At 34.8% G+C, this 15,750-nt stretch overlaps 1 protein-coding gene across 3 annotated transcripts in view; it reads left to right on the top strand.

Moving 5' to 3' along the window:
- The window catches only part of ERBIN (erbb2 interacting protein), a 108,464-nt gene that overhangs the window by 55,680 nt on the left and 37,034 nt on the right, over positions 1 to 15,750 (top strand). For all 3 annotated transcript variants that reach the window (XM_080933695.1, XM_080933693.1, XM_080933694.1), the window contains exons 7-14: positions 772 to 835; positions 2,998 to 3,072; positions 3,605 to 3,749; positions 4,710 to 4,782; positions 5,077 to 5,206; positions 5,506 to 5,621; positions 7,933 to 8,002; positions 11,513 to 11,612. In XM_080933695.1, the coding sequence (XP_080789821.1) occupies positions 772 to 835; positions 2,998 to 3,072; positions 3,605 to 3,749; positions 4,710 to 4,782; positions 5,077 to 5,206; positions 5,506 to 5,621; positions 7,933 to 8,002; positions 11,513 to 11,612 (773 nt within the window). The remainder of the gene's footprint in view (positions 1 to 771; positions 836 to 2,997; positions 3,073 to 3,604; positions 3,750 to 4,709; positions 4,783 to 5,076; positions 5,207 to 5,505; positions 5,622 to 7,932; positions 8,003 to 11,512; positions 11,613 to 15,750) is intronic.

Raw genomic sequence — 15,750 nt, 5'->3', positions numbered from 1 at the left:
ACATTTGAATGAATTTGTAGTTAATTTTGTTTAAAACACATTTTGTAGAAGAAATAAAATTATGGCATAATTTTTTTCATTTCAGAATCTTCATTTTTCTAATTTATTTTTAGAATTATTTATTTTATTTAATGTATATGAATGTTTTGCCTGAATGTGCCTGGTGCCTGAAGAAGTCAGCAAATGATACCAGATCCATTGAGACTGGAGTTAGGTCTGAATGTGAGCCACTGTGTAGGTGCTGGGATCTGACTGTACATTTGCTAACCAACTCCCCTGCTGATTGATTGGTTGATTGATTGATTGATTGATTTACAAAGAAGTGTTGACATCTTGGTGGAATGTTGAACATGATATATTATTGCTTTAACTTAATTTTTTTAATTAGGTAAACCCATTTTATGTGTGAGTGTTTTTGCCTGCATGTATGTATGTGTATCATATGTATGTATGGTTCCTGTGGAGCTCAGAAAGTGCATTTGATCCCCTGGAACTACAGTTGTGGATGGTGGTGAACTACCATGTGGGTGCTGAGAATTGAACCCCAAGTCCTCGGGGGAAAGAGCAAGTACTTGTAAGGACGCCACCATTTCTACAACCCCTATTGCTTTAATTTAAACTAAATTAAATTTAGCTAATTCTGCTTATATTCTTAACAAAACCGTTGAAAGTTTTTCTACATTTTATGGGTATGTTTTAAGCCATGAGATTTGAAAGTTTCTGTGTAATTGATAATTTTGTGTGGTGAATTCTTTGTTACTTTGTCAATAGAACCATGAATAGACTGACCCAGCTGGAAAGACTGGATTTGGGAAGTAATGAATTCACAGAAGTGGTAAGTCCTCAAGAGTTTCGTAGGTCAGCATTTGATCAGGATGACAATGTGGAAATGGAAATATTTCTGTTAAAAATTAGGTGAAACTGTGCATTTTAAAAAATATATCAATCTGAACTCTCCAGTCCAATAAAAAATTAACCAAAGGATAATCTGACAAATGGTTAGACAAAATAGGAAACTGATGAGAAGTCTGTGGAAGAGATAACAAACATTTTTTTAGTCTAAGTAGAAAACCTGACAGCTCATAAATGGGTGGGGGAACCCATCAAATGTGGCTTATGTGGCACAGCTCACTAGGTAAAAGGAAAATTACTGAGGGAAAACTATTGGTCTTGAGTTTGCGATGAGATCTGTCGGTGTCAGTTGAGTTGTCCTCTGTATTCTCAGTAATGATATCGCTGATCTGTAAGGAATGGCGTAAGTGTGCAGGTTTTACATTTAAGTAAGTTTTAAAAAATAGCTCAGAAGATAAGCCAGGTGCCTTTAAAAAAAGAAGTATTTAATAACTGTAAAAATCATTTTTATTTAAAAATTTTAAATAAATAAAAACATTTACAATTTGTGTTTACAATCTAGTTCAAAATTATGTCAGCTTTCACATAATAGTGTTGAAAACAAGAATCTCTCTTGTGCGTTTTGTGCATTTCAACTATAGTCAATAAAGTACGGTAGTATTTGGAATACCTTAAACTTTCTCTAAAGTACTTTTGCATAGTGTATTTTAATTTTTAATTTTATATGCATGGGTGTTTTGCCCTCATGTGTGTCTGTCTGTAGACTACTTGTATGCCTGGTGCCCGAAGAGGCCAGAGAGAGTGCTGGGTTCCCTGGGACTAGAGTTATGGGTATTTGTGAGCCAGCATGTTCTGGAAATCAAATTCAGGTTCTCTGAAAGAGCAGCAGTTCTCTTAACCACTGAGTCATTCACTTTTACTACTTACCCACTGGTCCATCCTACTCTTTCTTATTCTAATTGAAGATGATTTTTGATTGATTTCCCTATATTTGCAAAGTTGCACTTAGGAAAAGTGCATGCTTTACTCCGTAAGTTATCCTTTTTGCCCTTATTTTGTGAATCCTATTAGCTTTCAGAATCATCCTTAAAAAAAAAAAAATCTGTATTAGTATCACAGTCAGAATGAAAAAAGCAAACTTACTATCCAAAAGATCGGCCAGGTGATGTACGCCAGTAATCACATCACGTGGGAGGGCAGCCAAACAAAAATCAAGCCTGTAAAACTTACTGCTCTTGAATTTGCAATGGTAAAGATTATAAATGGTAAAATATATAAAAGTGATGTGGAAGTAGCACCTCAAATACTTACTTATATTTGTTAACAATAAATAAGAACTATGTGAACTTAATGTGTGACTCTTGCGTTTCTGGTTGGATATGATAGGACCCTTTGCTATTGCATACTTACTGATTAGTCTTTGGGCTAAGGGATATAACGACTTCAAGGAGACATTCAAACCTTCAGCTTAAATGGCCAGTGCCCAAGAGTAAGTTTACCTGAATACCAAGGCTCACAGCAACATAAGGGGGCTAGTGGGTTTAGCTCTTCAGTACCATATATAATTTCCCTTTGCATATTCTGATTTTCTACTAAGAGTTTACATAAATTACTGTTGTCACGTTCCTTTTTCAGTGAAAGGAGCTGGGTTTAGTTCCTTGGACAGCTCACAACTTGTAACTGTAGCTCTGGGGATCTGGACCCCTTAGTCTCCTGCATGCACACGTGCACTCACCTCTAAACACATACTCAGACTCAGACAGACAGACAGACAGACAGACTGTTTTCACTTTTGACCTTTTTTCTAAAGTTTTCTAAAGGGCTATATCTCTTGATAATAAAGAGTAATGTTTTAATTATACATTTTAAACAGTGGGTCATATTTAATTATTAACTATATAAATATATAGCCAAATTGGGTAGGTAATTCAGAGCTTAAACAAATGTTATATATCTACTTTTGAAAACCTTAGTTTTCCTATTGATAACGGTACTTCCTACACTAGCACAGACCTTGGCTGTGCCTCCCTCCCTTTGCTCCCTTAATGTTCTAACTAAAGATTACCTTGGAAATCTCAAGGGGCTTCTTTAACCAGACACATAGTCGTGTAAATTAATTGACTTCTTTACCTCTTGTGTAAACAGCCTGAAGTACTTGAACAACTAAGTGGATTGAGAGAGTTTTGGATGGATGGCAATAGACTGACTTTTATTCCAGGGGTATGTATATGAAAATCTCAGTGGTTCTTCATTTATTACTGTCTCTCTTTTTCAGTATTTGAATTGCACATTTAAAATTTATTTTTAATCATTTAGTGAAATTTTAAATATGTTGTTAATCAGCTTAAAACAAATTATAATTTTTAAAAACCATGTATACATTCTTGATTAAAATCTAAAAACTTTCATAACATTTTATTGAAAATGGTCTTTATTACTGAAAAACATATTTCTATTAGTGCCAATTCAGTCTTTCTAGAAATATTTAAACTAAAATGATTTTTGCTTTATCAGTTGAGAAATTACATGCTCTTATATCTAAAGAAAATGTAACAGCATCTTCATTCCACAGGAGGTGATGAGTATTTTCACAAGAAAACCTTAAGTCTGCTTGACTAGCATTAATCCTTATCTTCATTATTAAACATGTCTGGTTACATTTAGAAAACATTTCACAGCTTGATATTCTTATTACCTGAATTTAAAAAGTTATTTGATGTAATAATGGTATGTTTTGTTTTTTTACTTACAGTTTATTGGCAGCTTGAGACAACTCACATACTTGGATGTTTCTAAAAATAATATTGAGATGGTTGAAGAAGGAATTTCAACATGTGAAAATCTCCAGGACTTTCTCTTATCAAGTAATTCCCTTCAGCAGCTGCCTGAGACTATTGGTCAGTATTGCTTCAAACATTTGTTTTAATTATTAAAGACTTTTTTTTCCTCAAGTTTTCCATAGAAACTCAGCATTCCTGTTAATGTTTTGCTGTATTACCACACACAAATATTACTGGGAAGTTTCCCTGATGCGCTCCATTGCACAGTTAAAGTAACTAAAATGCCAGCTGCACAAGATGGACATTTGTCTCCATTGTTCACCTTATCTGCGTCATTCACAAGTCATAGCATAGAGAAGAATTAACTCCAATTTGCTGAATAATAAAGAAACAGCAGTATGAAGGATGTTTATCACTAAATGAGAAAATAGTATATGTAAATAAATGTTTCAATTCGAATTTTGAAAGTACTGATTAAATGAGAATAGAATTCTAAAATGTAAATATTCTTGACTTTAAAACAACTGGAGCACTTCAACTGTTTTTCTATCACATCACCTTGAAGAAGTTATTAGACTTTTCGTCAAAGTGATCTCTCTTTCTAGTTATTATTCAGGTTAAAGTAAACAATGCAGTGGGGGCTAGAGAGACAATCAGTAGAGGGCTTACCTGGCAAGCATAAGGACTTGAGTTTGATTTCATGCATTAACATGAAAGCCACTCTTAGTGGTGCATGCACTTCTGTTCTCAGCACTGAGAAGACATATCCCTAGGCTCTTTAGCCTACCAGTGTAGCCGAATATGAGCCCTGGGTCTCAGTACAAGACCCTGGCTCAAAAAACAAGGAGAACAGTTCTTGTGGAAGGATACACAGGGTTTCCCTCTTCCTACCACAAGTGTGTGTGCTCACACAAGAGGCACATGAAGTTTGAAAGTGTTGAGTAAGAGAGTATCTTATAGGTAGATTTATTGATCATGTTTTCTAATTCTTGTCAAATCTAAGGTGTTGCACATTGACTATTGATAGACTTGCTCTCTAATCTAAGCTGAAAAAGATTAATTACTTTTTCTCAATAGGTTCATTGAAAAATGTTACAACTCTTAAAATAGATGAAAATCAACTCATGTATCTACCAGACTCAATAGGAGGGTAAGTTGTGTGTGAAGATGTAGGCCCTGGAAAATGTTACTGTTAACTCAGTATGCATCTCAGCATGTTTTTCAGATACTTACAGATTCACATAAGGAATATCTAAAGCATATTCCGCAAACATTTAAAATAAATAATTGGCATATAGTTTTTTATAAAAGAATAGGATTATTTATTATTGATAACATTAAGCACTTTATTAAATTTTATTATTTTTGTTTGCTAAAGTTCATGTTAATATGTTCTCAAATTTTAAGTATAATACAGATTTTAAAAACCATGTACTTTTTAAAGGTTAAGGTCGGTAGAAGAACTGGATTGCAGTTTCAATGAAATTGAAGCTTTGCCCTCATCAATTGGACAGCTCACAAACATAAGAACATTTGCTGCAGATCACAATTACTTACAACAGTTACCACCAGAGGTACAGGATTTTACTTTTTTTTTTTAGAGTTTTTGTCTTTTTAAATGTCTTAAGTATGTTGGTGTTTCATTTCTTTCTAAGATAGTTTATTAACCAAGTTATCTATTGTCTGAATAATAACGTGCGATATAACTTTGAAGATGTTCCTAAATGCTTTCCTTTCAATTTAAAATAGTTAGTTCCCACAAAACTAATATTTTTGTAAATACAAAGAGTATTTTCACAACTTTCAGATATATTAATATTCCTTTATCAGTTTATATCCCAGGTTTGTGATCTTCAGTTTGTTTATCTTTCAGATTGGAAACTGGAAAAATATAACTGTGCTGTTTCTCCATTCTAATAAACTAGAGACACTTCCAGAGGAGATGGGTGATATGCAAAAATTAAAAGTCATCAATTTAAGTGATAATAGGTTTGTAATCTTTAGTTAGCTTATAGAATACGTTGAATGAAGTTAAAGTTGCATATGAAATACTATACTAGTTGATGTTTATTTCTTTTTATGTATATTTAAATTTTTTAATTAAAGAAATGGGTGAAATTTGTATGATGTTACTTAATATATTATAATTATCATGGTTCATTTTGAGCCAACATAACAGTACAATTTCTAGTATTTGTTGTTATGTGACCTTTCAATTCCTTTTTTTTTTTTTTTTTTAAGATTTATTTATTTTTTATATCTAAGTATACTAGCTGTCTTCAGACACACCAGAAGAGGGCATCAGATCTCATTACAGATGGTTGTGAGCCACCATGTGGTTGCTGGGATTTGAACTCAGAACCTCTGGAAGAGCAACCAGTGCTCTTAACCACTGATCTCATCTCGCCAGCCCGACCCCTTTCAATTCCTAAAGTCCCAAATTCATCTTAATCTTGCTGCTGAGCAAAGCAACTTTTTAATCTACTCTTCATTTATGTTTTTCTGGGCAGAGATTGAGTCACACAGCTTGAACCATAAAAGCCATAGTGCAGAGAGATTGACCACTAAGATTGCTAGACTGGAACAGTGATTGCATAGGTTGAGACACTGTCTTAGTGACGATTTGATTTCTGTGAAGAAGCACCATGATCATAGCACATCTTATAAAGAAAAACATTTAGTTGGGGCTAGCTTTCAGTTTCAGAGGTTCAGTCCATTATCTTCATGGTGCAGAGCATGGCAGCCTGGCTGCAGCCATGGTGCTGGAAGAGCTGAGAGTTCTACATCTGAATCTGAAGGCAGCTTGGCAGAGGGTCTGGATGACACTGGTCAGACTTGAGCATGTGAATGAGACCTAAAGCCCTGCCTCCACAGTGAAATAGTTCCTCTAACACCTTCCAACAGTGCCACTTCCCATGGGTCACAGAGACAGAAGCTAGTTAAAGAACAGTTGTGGAATGCTTTATATTTTATTTTGTAGTACTTTACACAATGAAGACCATACCTTTGGAATACTATAGTAGGCATTTCTCTTTTATGTAGGGGAAATTTGAAGCTCCTGTAAAATTTTTTAAAGTAGCGCATATTTAGTACAGTATTCTGACTTGTTAACAGTATTCTAATAGCCACATTTATTTAAAAAGAACCTATGCCTCTGTAAAAAACTTCATGTCATAATTTTCTTTTCCAAACTAGGTACTCAAACACTGTCTTCAGCGGTATACACAGAAGGTTAGCTAGGCCTAAGAACACATCAATGAATTAAACATTTTATTTTAAATAGAATCTTTGTCTTAGGGTTTTAGTGCTGTCAAAAGGCACTGTGACCATGGCAAGTCTTATAAAGGAAAAGCATTTAATTGGGCTGGCTTACAGTTAGGAGGTTTAGTCCATTTCATCATGGCAGGAAGCATGGCAGCATCCATCAGCACGGTGCTGGAGGAGCTGAGAGTTCTACATACTGATCCATAGGCAATGGATGTGGCATAGCCACAAGGCCAAGCTTGAGGTTCCGACACCCCAAAGCCCATGTCCAGCAACCCACTTCTTCCAACAAAGTCACATCTACTCCAGCAAGGCCACTCCCTGAGAGCCTGTGGAGGCCATTTTCTTTTAAGCCACTACAGTCCTGTTTTATTGATATGTCATTTTGTTTTGACATTACTATCTTAAACTAGCAGTGGACCACTAAAATACAGAGCAGTGCAGTGCTTTAAAACACAATCTCCAAGACTTAAACACAGAAACACAAGCAGTTTTGTGAGTGAGTGCTCTATGTGGCCTTGCCTTTTTTTATGGAATGGACAGTTTTAGTTTTTTTTCACAGATTTGATTTTTTTTCAGTTTATTAAAAAAAAAAAGTAGAGAAGCTACTATTAGACAAGTTAATGTACCAGTCCTAGAACAAAGTTGTCATAGACATATCTAGAACGACTTTTTACTAATATTGGAGGTTGCTTTTCATGTCTTACATTGGTGATAAAGGTACCCCCCATCTTCAGGAAATACAGCCTCCCCTGGGCTGGTGCATATATTTAAGACTAGGTAATGTTTTTGTCCTTTCTCCTATATAAAAGTATGCATTTTGCTTTAGTTTATTTTTTAAAATCTTACCTTAGTATATTATCATGTAGCATTGTTCAGATGATTTATATTTTCATTTTTATTGTTTGTTTTTGGTGCTAGGAGGTAGGAAGATAGGGTCCATGCTATGTAAGTGTTATACCACTGTTTTTGATGTAATCTCTTACCATTTAAATATGTTCATTTTTAAGTTTTATTTTTGTTCATTTCCATTCAGGTTAAAGAATTTGCCTTTTAGCTTTACAAAGCTACAACAGTTGACTGCTATGTGGCTGTCAGATAATCAGGTGGGCATTCTAACCTAGTAAATATGGCTGAAATTCCAATTGTATGTATTTTTTCATACATATAGTATGTATTTTCATATATATAACAGTATCTATTGTATTCTAAGAATATATAATGATACTCTTTACTTACATCTTTGTTCACATGTAAAAGTATATTTATCTTACTGTATTTAGAAGCACTTTTAACACATAGATATAAAAGCAATACATTATATTGAATTTTAGCAGGTTTCCAAACCCACAAAACTACAAAGATCCTACTCCACTCTACCTAATTTTGTATTGTGACTTCCTGCCATTGTCACTTGGTTTTAAGTGCACATAAAATTGATTCCCTCAGCAATTTTGAGTGATAGAGTATTTCTGCCTGAAATTACCATAGTCTACAGTAGAGCTCTTGAATTTATTCTATCAGTTTTGTGTGCTTGAGCCAGCATGTTCCAATACATTCCACCCCAAGTCCGTTAGGACCTTTTCATTCTCTTTTGTGTTTTCCTCTTTCAGTGTACCCTATGATAGTTATCTTTCTGTCACAGAGTGTCCTTTCCTTTCAAGACTCATTATGTGTAGATGCTACATTGTCTTTAGCCACTCATTCATAGATGGACATTTAGGTGGATTTTTGTTTTCTTAAAGAGTTTTTATTTTGTTTGTTTGTTTTGCATGAATGTATGTATGTGTGACTGGTACCTGAGAAGGTCAGAGGAGGGCATAGGACTCCCTAGAACTGGAGTTAGAGTTGCAGGTGGTTGTAAGTTGTTGAGTGGGAGCTGGGAACCAAACCCAGGTCCACTGTAAGAGCTGTTAACCTCTGAGCTGTCTTTTTAGCCCCATTAGACTGGTTTCTTGTCTTGGCTATTAAGAATAATATTGCAGATTTGTAGTGATGTAATAAAGCAAAAATATGTAATAGTAGTGGAAAAAGGAAATAATACTTTAATGGTTAATTTTAATTAATCTGAGTGCATTATTAAAATTATTTTTAATTCTTTTGAGTTTTGCTTGCCCCTGCTTTTTTCCTGAGAACTTACTATGTAGCCCAGGCTGGCCTTGAACTCAAAATCCTCTTGTCTTGGTATGTGGAATGCTCAGATTACAGGCATCTGCTATCTTGACCAGCTTCCCTCCTCCCCTCATTAGGTCTCAAACCTAGAGCCTCCTCTATACGAGCCAAGCACTATATCATCTTTTTGCCTTAAAAAAAGCATAGCTACTGGATAAGTACAAAATGGACAGTGCTGACTCAGATTGTTGACATAACCTTGTACCGGGTCTCTGCCTCCTGTTAACTGCTTAGTGTAGCTCATTATGATCTCTTAGTCATGTCTTTGCACTAACCTCCTTAAATTATGTTGGTGGTTTTCTGTATATCATAGGCCTCAAGGTCTTGTTCATGCCGTAGCTATATTTTTACCCCTTACACGTTCATTCTTTCTACCAACTGAGTTCTCTTTGAGAACATTCTTTGTCTACCTACATTATTCTCTCTCTTCACCTTAAACCTCTTAGAAATGCTGTCCTGTTTGTTAAGTAAATGCCAGTCTCCTGTGCTCTTCAGTACCTTACACCTGTCAGCCTGTGATTTCATGTTTTGTAATAGCTTTGTTAGGTGTTATCATCCTTTTTGTAAGCTGGAAACTCAAGAAATCAGTGTAGATAATTGCTTTGCTGCCTTCTGTGTCTCGTGCTTAGTGCTTTGAAATATGTATTTGGTGAATGAGTGATTTTAGATTTAGGGCAAGAATACTAAATGTTAGGGCAAGGGAGTTGAGTATCTGAAATTAAGTAAGATTGTAGATCAATAGTTAGACATTCAAGGAACTAGAAAAGCTTGATTAAATAATGTTCTCTGTCCATGTACTCTATAAGTAGTAATGGTTAGTTATAAATTTTATGAGGTTTAATTCATATGCCATTCAATTCATCCATTTTTAAATATGTTGGTTTGGTATATACAGTGGGTCATGTAATAAAAGAATAATGGCAAAATACTTCCAGGGAAATTGGTTTCTTTTTTTAAATGCACTAGATAATTTTGATTATGCCATTTACCAGAGTCTTCTTTTCTTCTTTGCACACTAAGAAACTACTAGGCCAAATTATCACCTGTGACTGTGGAAATAATTAGCATAAGAAAGGTGGGAATGCTGACTGACTAATTAACATGCTTAGGATGATATATTTTGGAGATTTTTAACTTTTCTTTTAATAATTACAATTGATAAGATAAGAATTGAAGTCTAAATATATAAGCTTTATTAATTTTCATGTATTACTTACCTAAATATTCTGAAACTAATTTTATGTAACATTTAAAAATTAATTTTGTGATTTTTATCATACTGTCTCTTGAGGTCAAATGTGTTCCTTTCTACTTGTGACAATCATGTCTATGCTCTGTGTTTTCAAATTTTTGGAATACTTTAAAATTTTCAATTGAGCATGCTTCTCCTGGATGATAAGTACTAGGGGGAGTGGAGGGGATTGGTGGGTATCAAGAGAGACTGAATTTAGAAACCAGAATAGTGATGGTAGTGTATGAGTGGACGTCTATATTTGAATATAGTCTAGGATGCACCCAAAGCAAAAGCAGTGTAAATATTGCCACCGCTGCCTGGCTTGTGGGAAATAAAGCATGAAAGAATCAACGTGGACTTGAGATTTCAGGAAAGCAGGTCTTTAGGAATGTGTAGGGCTACCGGGCCCATTATTTGAAGAAGTCAAGTACAATGATCAGAATTTGAAACTATAGAACAGTTTATTTTTTAACAAGATGGAGGCTACAAAACTTTAAAATATTTGGGAGTAAGAGTTGAGGAAGAAATCATGTTTTCACAAAAATTTGTCCAAACAATGACTGATAGGATTCTCTTCTGTTTCCTTATCTACATGGAATCACTTAAGGCTGTTATTGGTAGAATTTTAGATATGCATATTTAAAAACAGAATTGGCACTTTTTTTTTAACCATTAGAAGAAAGATACTAAGAAAAGAATGAAGTCTAAAATACCTGGGACCTCCAACAAATGTCTTGTTGGTACTGTTGACAGAGAGTAAGAGAGAATCAGTTTTCAACTTGCTGTTTAGTGACTGGAATGAATGTTTAGATGACTAGTTTAAGCCTTGTAAGTATTTTTCCATTATAAGCATTTTTGCAAAAGGAAATAATAGAGACAGAAAATAATATAAAATGGAAAATGTGTTTTATAACTGTATTAGTAAAAATAATAAATAATTCATAGGCCATACATAGTCTTGACTTATTGATATCTCTTAAAATTTTTCAGTAATAATTAGGATATATTGTCTTTTACTAATATTTGTTTCATTTTTTAGATTTTTCTGTGGCTTCAAATGAGTGTTTATAGTACTATTGTATATATACAGACAAATTTGTTTTTTATCTTATATCTTACACTTTATAAAATTGGTAGTGGTGATTTTTAGGGATTGTTAAATATGTATTTTTGTAGGTTTTAAAGAATTAACCATTTTTTTTTTCCCTAGTCCAAACCTCTGATACCTCTTCAAAAAGAAACTGATTCAGAGACTCAGAAAACGGTGCTTACAAATTACATGTTCCCTCAGCAACCAAGGACTGAAGATGGTAGGAATTAAAAATGAATTTCTCCCCTTCCCCTTAAACTAAGTACCAAGAAAATTCTTAGCTCCAAAACTTATTATTTCATTGAGGGTTTGGAAAATTGATCAGAAAGTTTTCAGTAAATAGTTAGGTAATAAGTTGAACTTATAGCTGTTTTTTCTTTAAGTTACATTGATAATGTTATTAATTATTGCTTTCTTTATTTCAAATAGTACTTAACTAAATGTTGAGAATGCTTGTTAACATTGTGTGATTAGAAGTTCATACTAAAGTATATAGTGCCCTTGAAATGTACACACTAGATCAAGGTCATCTGTGAATCTATAGTCTTTGACTGTATGTCACTGCTAAGTTACTTCCCGAGTTTTGCCCAGCGAGAGAGATTATTTCATATTGGCCACAAGTATGTACTTGTGGATTAGTGTGTGAAGACAGAACCAAATTATTTCTAGTATATCTAATATGCATCAGAAGATATCATCAGATCCTATTATAGATTATTGTAAGCCAGGACTTCTAGAAGAGCATCTAGTCCTCTTAACCACTGAGCAGTCTCTCCAGACACATATTTTTATGTTGTGTGTGTGTAACATTTTTAAAATTATACTCGAAATGTCTTTGTATGTATGTATCTTTAAGACAGTGAAAATAGCTGTGGTCTGAAGTTACTTAGAAATTAACTCAATATGTAATGGTGAAGAAGAGTGTAATTCATTGTTGGTCTTAACACATATTCTGCGAGGGGGCTGGAAATATGGCTCAGTGGTTAAGAACATTTATATTCTCCTGGACCCAAATTCTTTTTTTTAACAACTTTATTTTTAAAAACAAAGATAAATGTACAAATTTTAAGCATTTTTGCATAAAAGTATACGAATACATTTTTGTCAATGCTTGGCTTTTTTTTTTTTTAAAGGTTTGATAGTGTGAATTAAAATCTTACTACTTACAGTGAGCGTAAAGTACATGTAAAACAGGATGTAACCTGGAATTAGTGAAAGTTTTCTTGGTGTATAATGGTTTTTTCTTTTTTCTTTTCTATTCTTGAACTTCATATAGTCTGTGAGTTGTTTCTGGGGTGTTAGGAGCTTTCTGGAGTCAGTATCCAATTATCAGTGACTGCATATTATGTCTGTTCTTTTGTGACTGGGTTATCTCACTCAGGATGATATTCTCTAGATGCAGCCATTTTCTTAAGAATTTCATAAAGTCATTGCTTCTAATAGCTGAGTAGTAATCCATTGTGTAAATGTACCACAATTTTTGTATCCATTCATCTACTGAAGGACATCTGGGTACTTTCCAGCTTCTGACTATTATAAATAGAGCTACTATGAACATTGTGGTGCATGTGTCTTTGTTATATGTTGGAGCTTCTCTGGGGTATATGCCCAGAAGTGGAATAACTGGGTCTTCAGGTAGTACTATGTCCAATTTTCTGAGGAATTGCCAGACTGATTTCCAGAGTGGTTGTATCAGTTTACAACCCCACCAACAGTGGAGAAGTGTTCCTCTTTCTCCACATCCTTGCCAGCATCTGCTGTCATCTGAATTTTTGATCTTGGCCAATCTGACTGGTGTGAGGTGGAATCTCAGGGTTGTTTTGATTTGCATTTCCTTGATGGCTAAGGATGTGGAACACTTCTTTAGATGCTTCTCAGCCATTCGATATTCCTCAATTGAGAACTTTTTGTTTAGCTCTGTACCCCATTTTTTAATAGGGTTGTTTGCTTCTCTGGTGTCTAGCTTTTTGAGTTCTTTGTATACCTTGGATATTAGGCCTCTATCCGATGTGGGGTTGGTAAAGATCTTTTCCCACTCTGTTGGTTGCCGTTTTTGTTTTCTTGACAGTGTTCTTAGCCTTACAGAAACTTTGCAATCTCATTAAGAACCATTTGTCGATATTTGACCTTAGAGCATGAGCCATTGGTGTTCTGTTCAGGAAGTTTTCTCCTGTGCCTATGTGTTCTATGGTTTTCCCTACTTTCTCATCTAATAGTTTCAGTGTACCTGGTTTAATGTGGAGATCTTTGATCCACTTGCACTTGAGCTTTGTACAAGGAGATAAGAAAGGGTCTATTTTCATTTTTCTGCATGCTGAGTGCCAGTTGGACCAACACCATTTGTTGAAGAGGCTGTTCTTTTTCCATTGAATGTTTACAGCTCCTTTGTCAAAAATCAAGTGACCATATATGTGAGGGCTCATTTCTGGATCTTCTATACAATTCCATTGATCCATGTACCTATCTCTGTACCAGTACCATGCAGTTTTTAGCACAATTGCCTTGTAATATAGCTTGAGGTCAGGGATAGTGATTCCCGCAGATGTTTTCTTGTTGTTGAGGATGGATTTAGCTATTCTAGGTCTATTGTTATTCCAGATGAAATTGCACATTGCTCTTTCCAACTTTATGAAGAATTGGGTTGGAATTTTGATGGGGATTGCATTGATTCTGTAGATTGCTTTTGGTAGGATGGCCATTTTTACAATGTTAATCCTTCCAATCCATGAGCATGGGAGATCTTTCCATTTTCTGAGATCTTCCTCGATTTCCTTCTTTACAGGTTTAAAGTTCTTGTCATACAGGTCCTTTATTTGTTGCTTAGTTAGAGTCACACCAAGGTATTTCATATTGTTTGTGACTCTTGTCAAGGGTATCTTTCCCCCAATTTCTTTCTCAGTATGTTTGTCCTTTGAGTAGAGGAAGGCTACTGATTTGTTTGAGTTAATTTTATATCCAGCCACTGTGCTGAACTTGTTTATCAATTGTAGGAGTTCTCTAGTGGAATTTTTGGGGTCACTTAAGTATACTATCATGTCATCTGCAAATAGTGATGTTTTTACTTCTTCCTTTCCAATTTGTATCCCTTTGATTTCCTTTTGCTGTCTAATTTCTCCAGCCAGGACTTCTAGTACTATGTTGAATCGGTAGGGGGAGAGTGGGCAGCCTTGTCCCTAATTTTAGTGGGATTGCTTCAAGTTTCCAACCGTTAAGTTTGATGTTGGCTGTTGGTTTGCTGTATATTGCTTTTATTATGTTTAGGTATGGGCCTTGGATTCCTGTTCTTTCCAAGACTTTTATCATGAAGGGGTGTTGAATTTTGTCAAATGCTTTCTCAGCATCTAGTGAGATGACCATGTGGTTTTTTTCTTTGAGTTTGTTTATATGGTGGATTACATTGATGGATTTCCATATATTATACCATCCCTGCATCTCAGGGATGAAGCCTACTTGATCATGGTGAATGATCGTTTTGATGTGTTCTTGGATTCGGTTTGCAAGGATTTTGTTGAATATTTTTGCATCAGTGTTCATAAGTGAGATTGGTCTGAAGTTCTTTTTCCTTGTAGGGTCTTTGTGTGGTTTAGGAACGAGGGTTATTGTGGCCTCGTACAATGTGTTAGGTAGTGTTCCATCTGATTCTATCTTGTGGAATAGTTTGGAGAGTATTGGCATTAGGTAGTCAATAAATGTCTGATAGAATTCTGCACTGAACCCATCTGAACCTGGGCTTTTTTTTGGGGGGGGGGACTTTTGAGGACTGCTTCTATTTCTTTAGTTGTTATGGGATTATTTAGATGATTTATCTGGTCCTGGTAAACTTTAGTATCTGGTATCTGTCTAGGAATTCATCCATTTCCTCCAGATTTTCTAGCTTTGTTGAGTATAGGCTTTTGTAGTAGGATCTGATGATTTCTTGAATTCCCTCAATTTCAGTTGTTATGTCTCCACTTTCCTTTCTGATTTTGTTAATTTGGATACTCTTTCTTTACTCTCTAGTTAGTCTGGCTAAGGGTTTATCAATCTTGTTAATTTTCTCAAAGAACCAGCTCTTAGTTTTGTTGATTCTTTAAATGGTTTTTTTTTTTTTTTTTTTGTTTCTATTTGTGGACCCAAATTCTGTACTCAGCATCTGTTGACAGCTTAGAGCTGTTGGTAACTCCTTAAGGTCCATCTTCTGCACTCTGTGGTCTCCAGGCATGCACATAGTACACAGACACACATGTAGGTAAAACACACATACACATACAATAAAGTAAAATATGCCATGGCAAGTTAGGTGGTTAAGCTTCTGTTTCCTCATTTTTAAATAACTTTGGCAGTTTCATTTGAACCATCAATAATAAGGAATTTATTCA

Source organism: Micromys minutus (genome assembly GCF_963924665.1).
Source record: "Micromys minutus genome assembly, chromosome: 20".
Lineage (NCBI taxonomy): Eukaryota > Metazoa > Chordata > Mammalia > Rodentia > Muridae > Micromys > Micromys minutus.
This window is presented reverse-complemented; position numbering and strand designations above follow the sequence as displayed.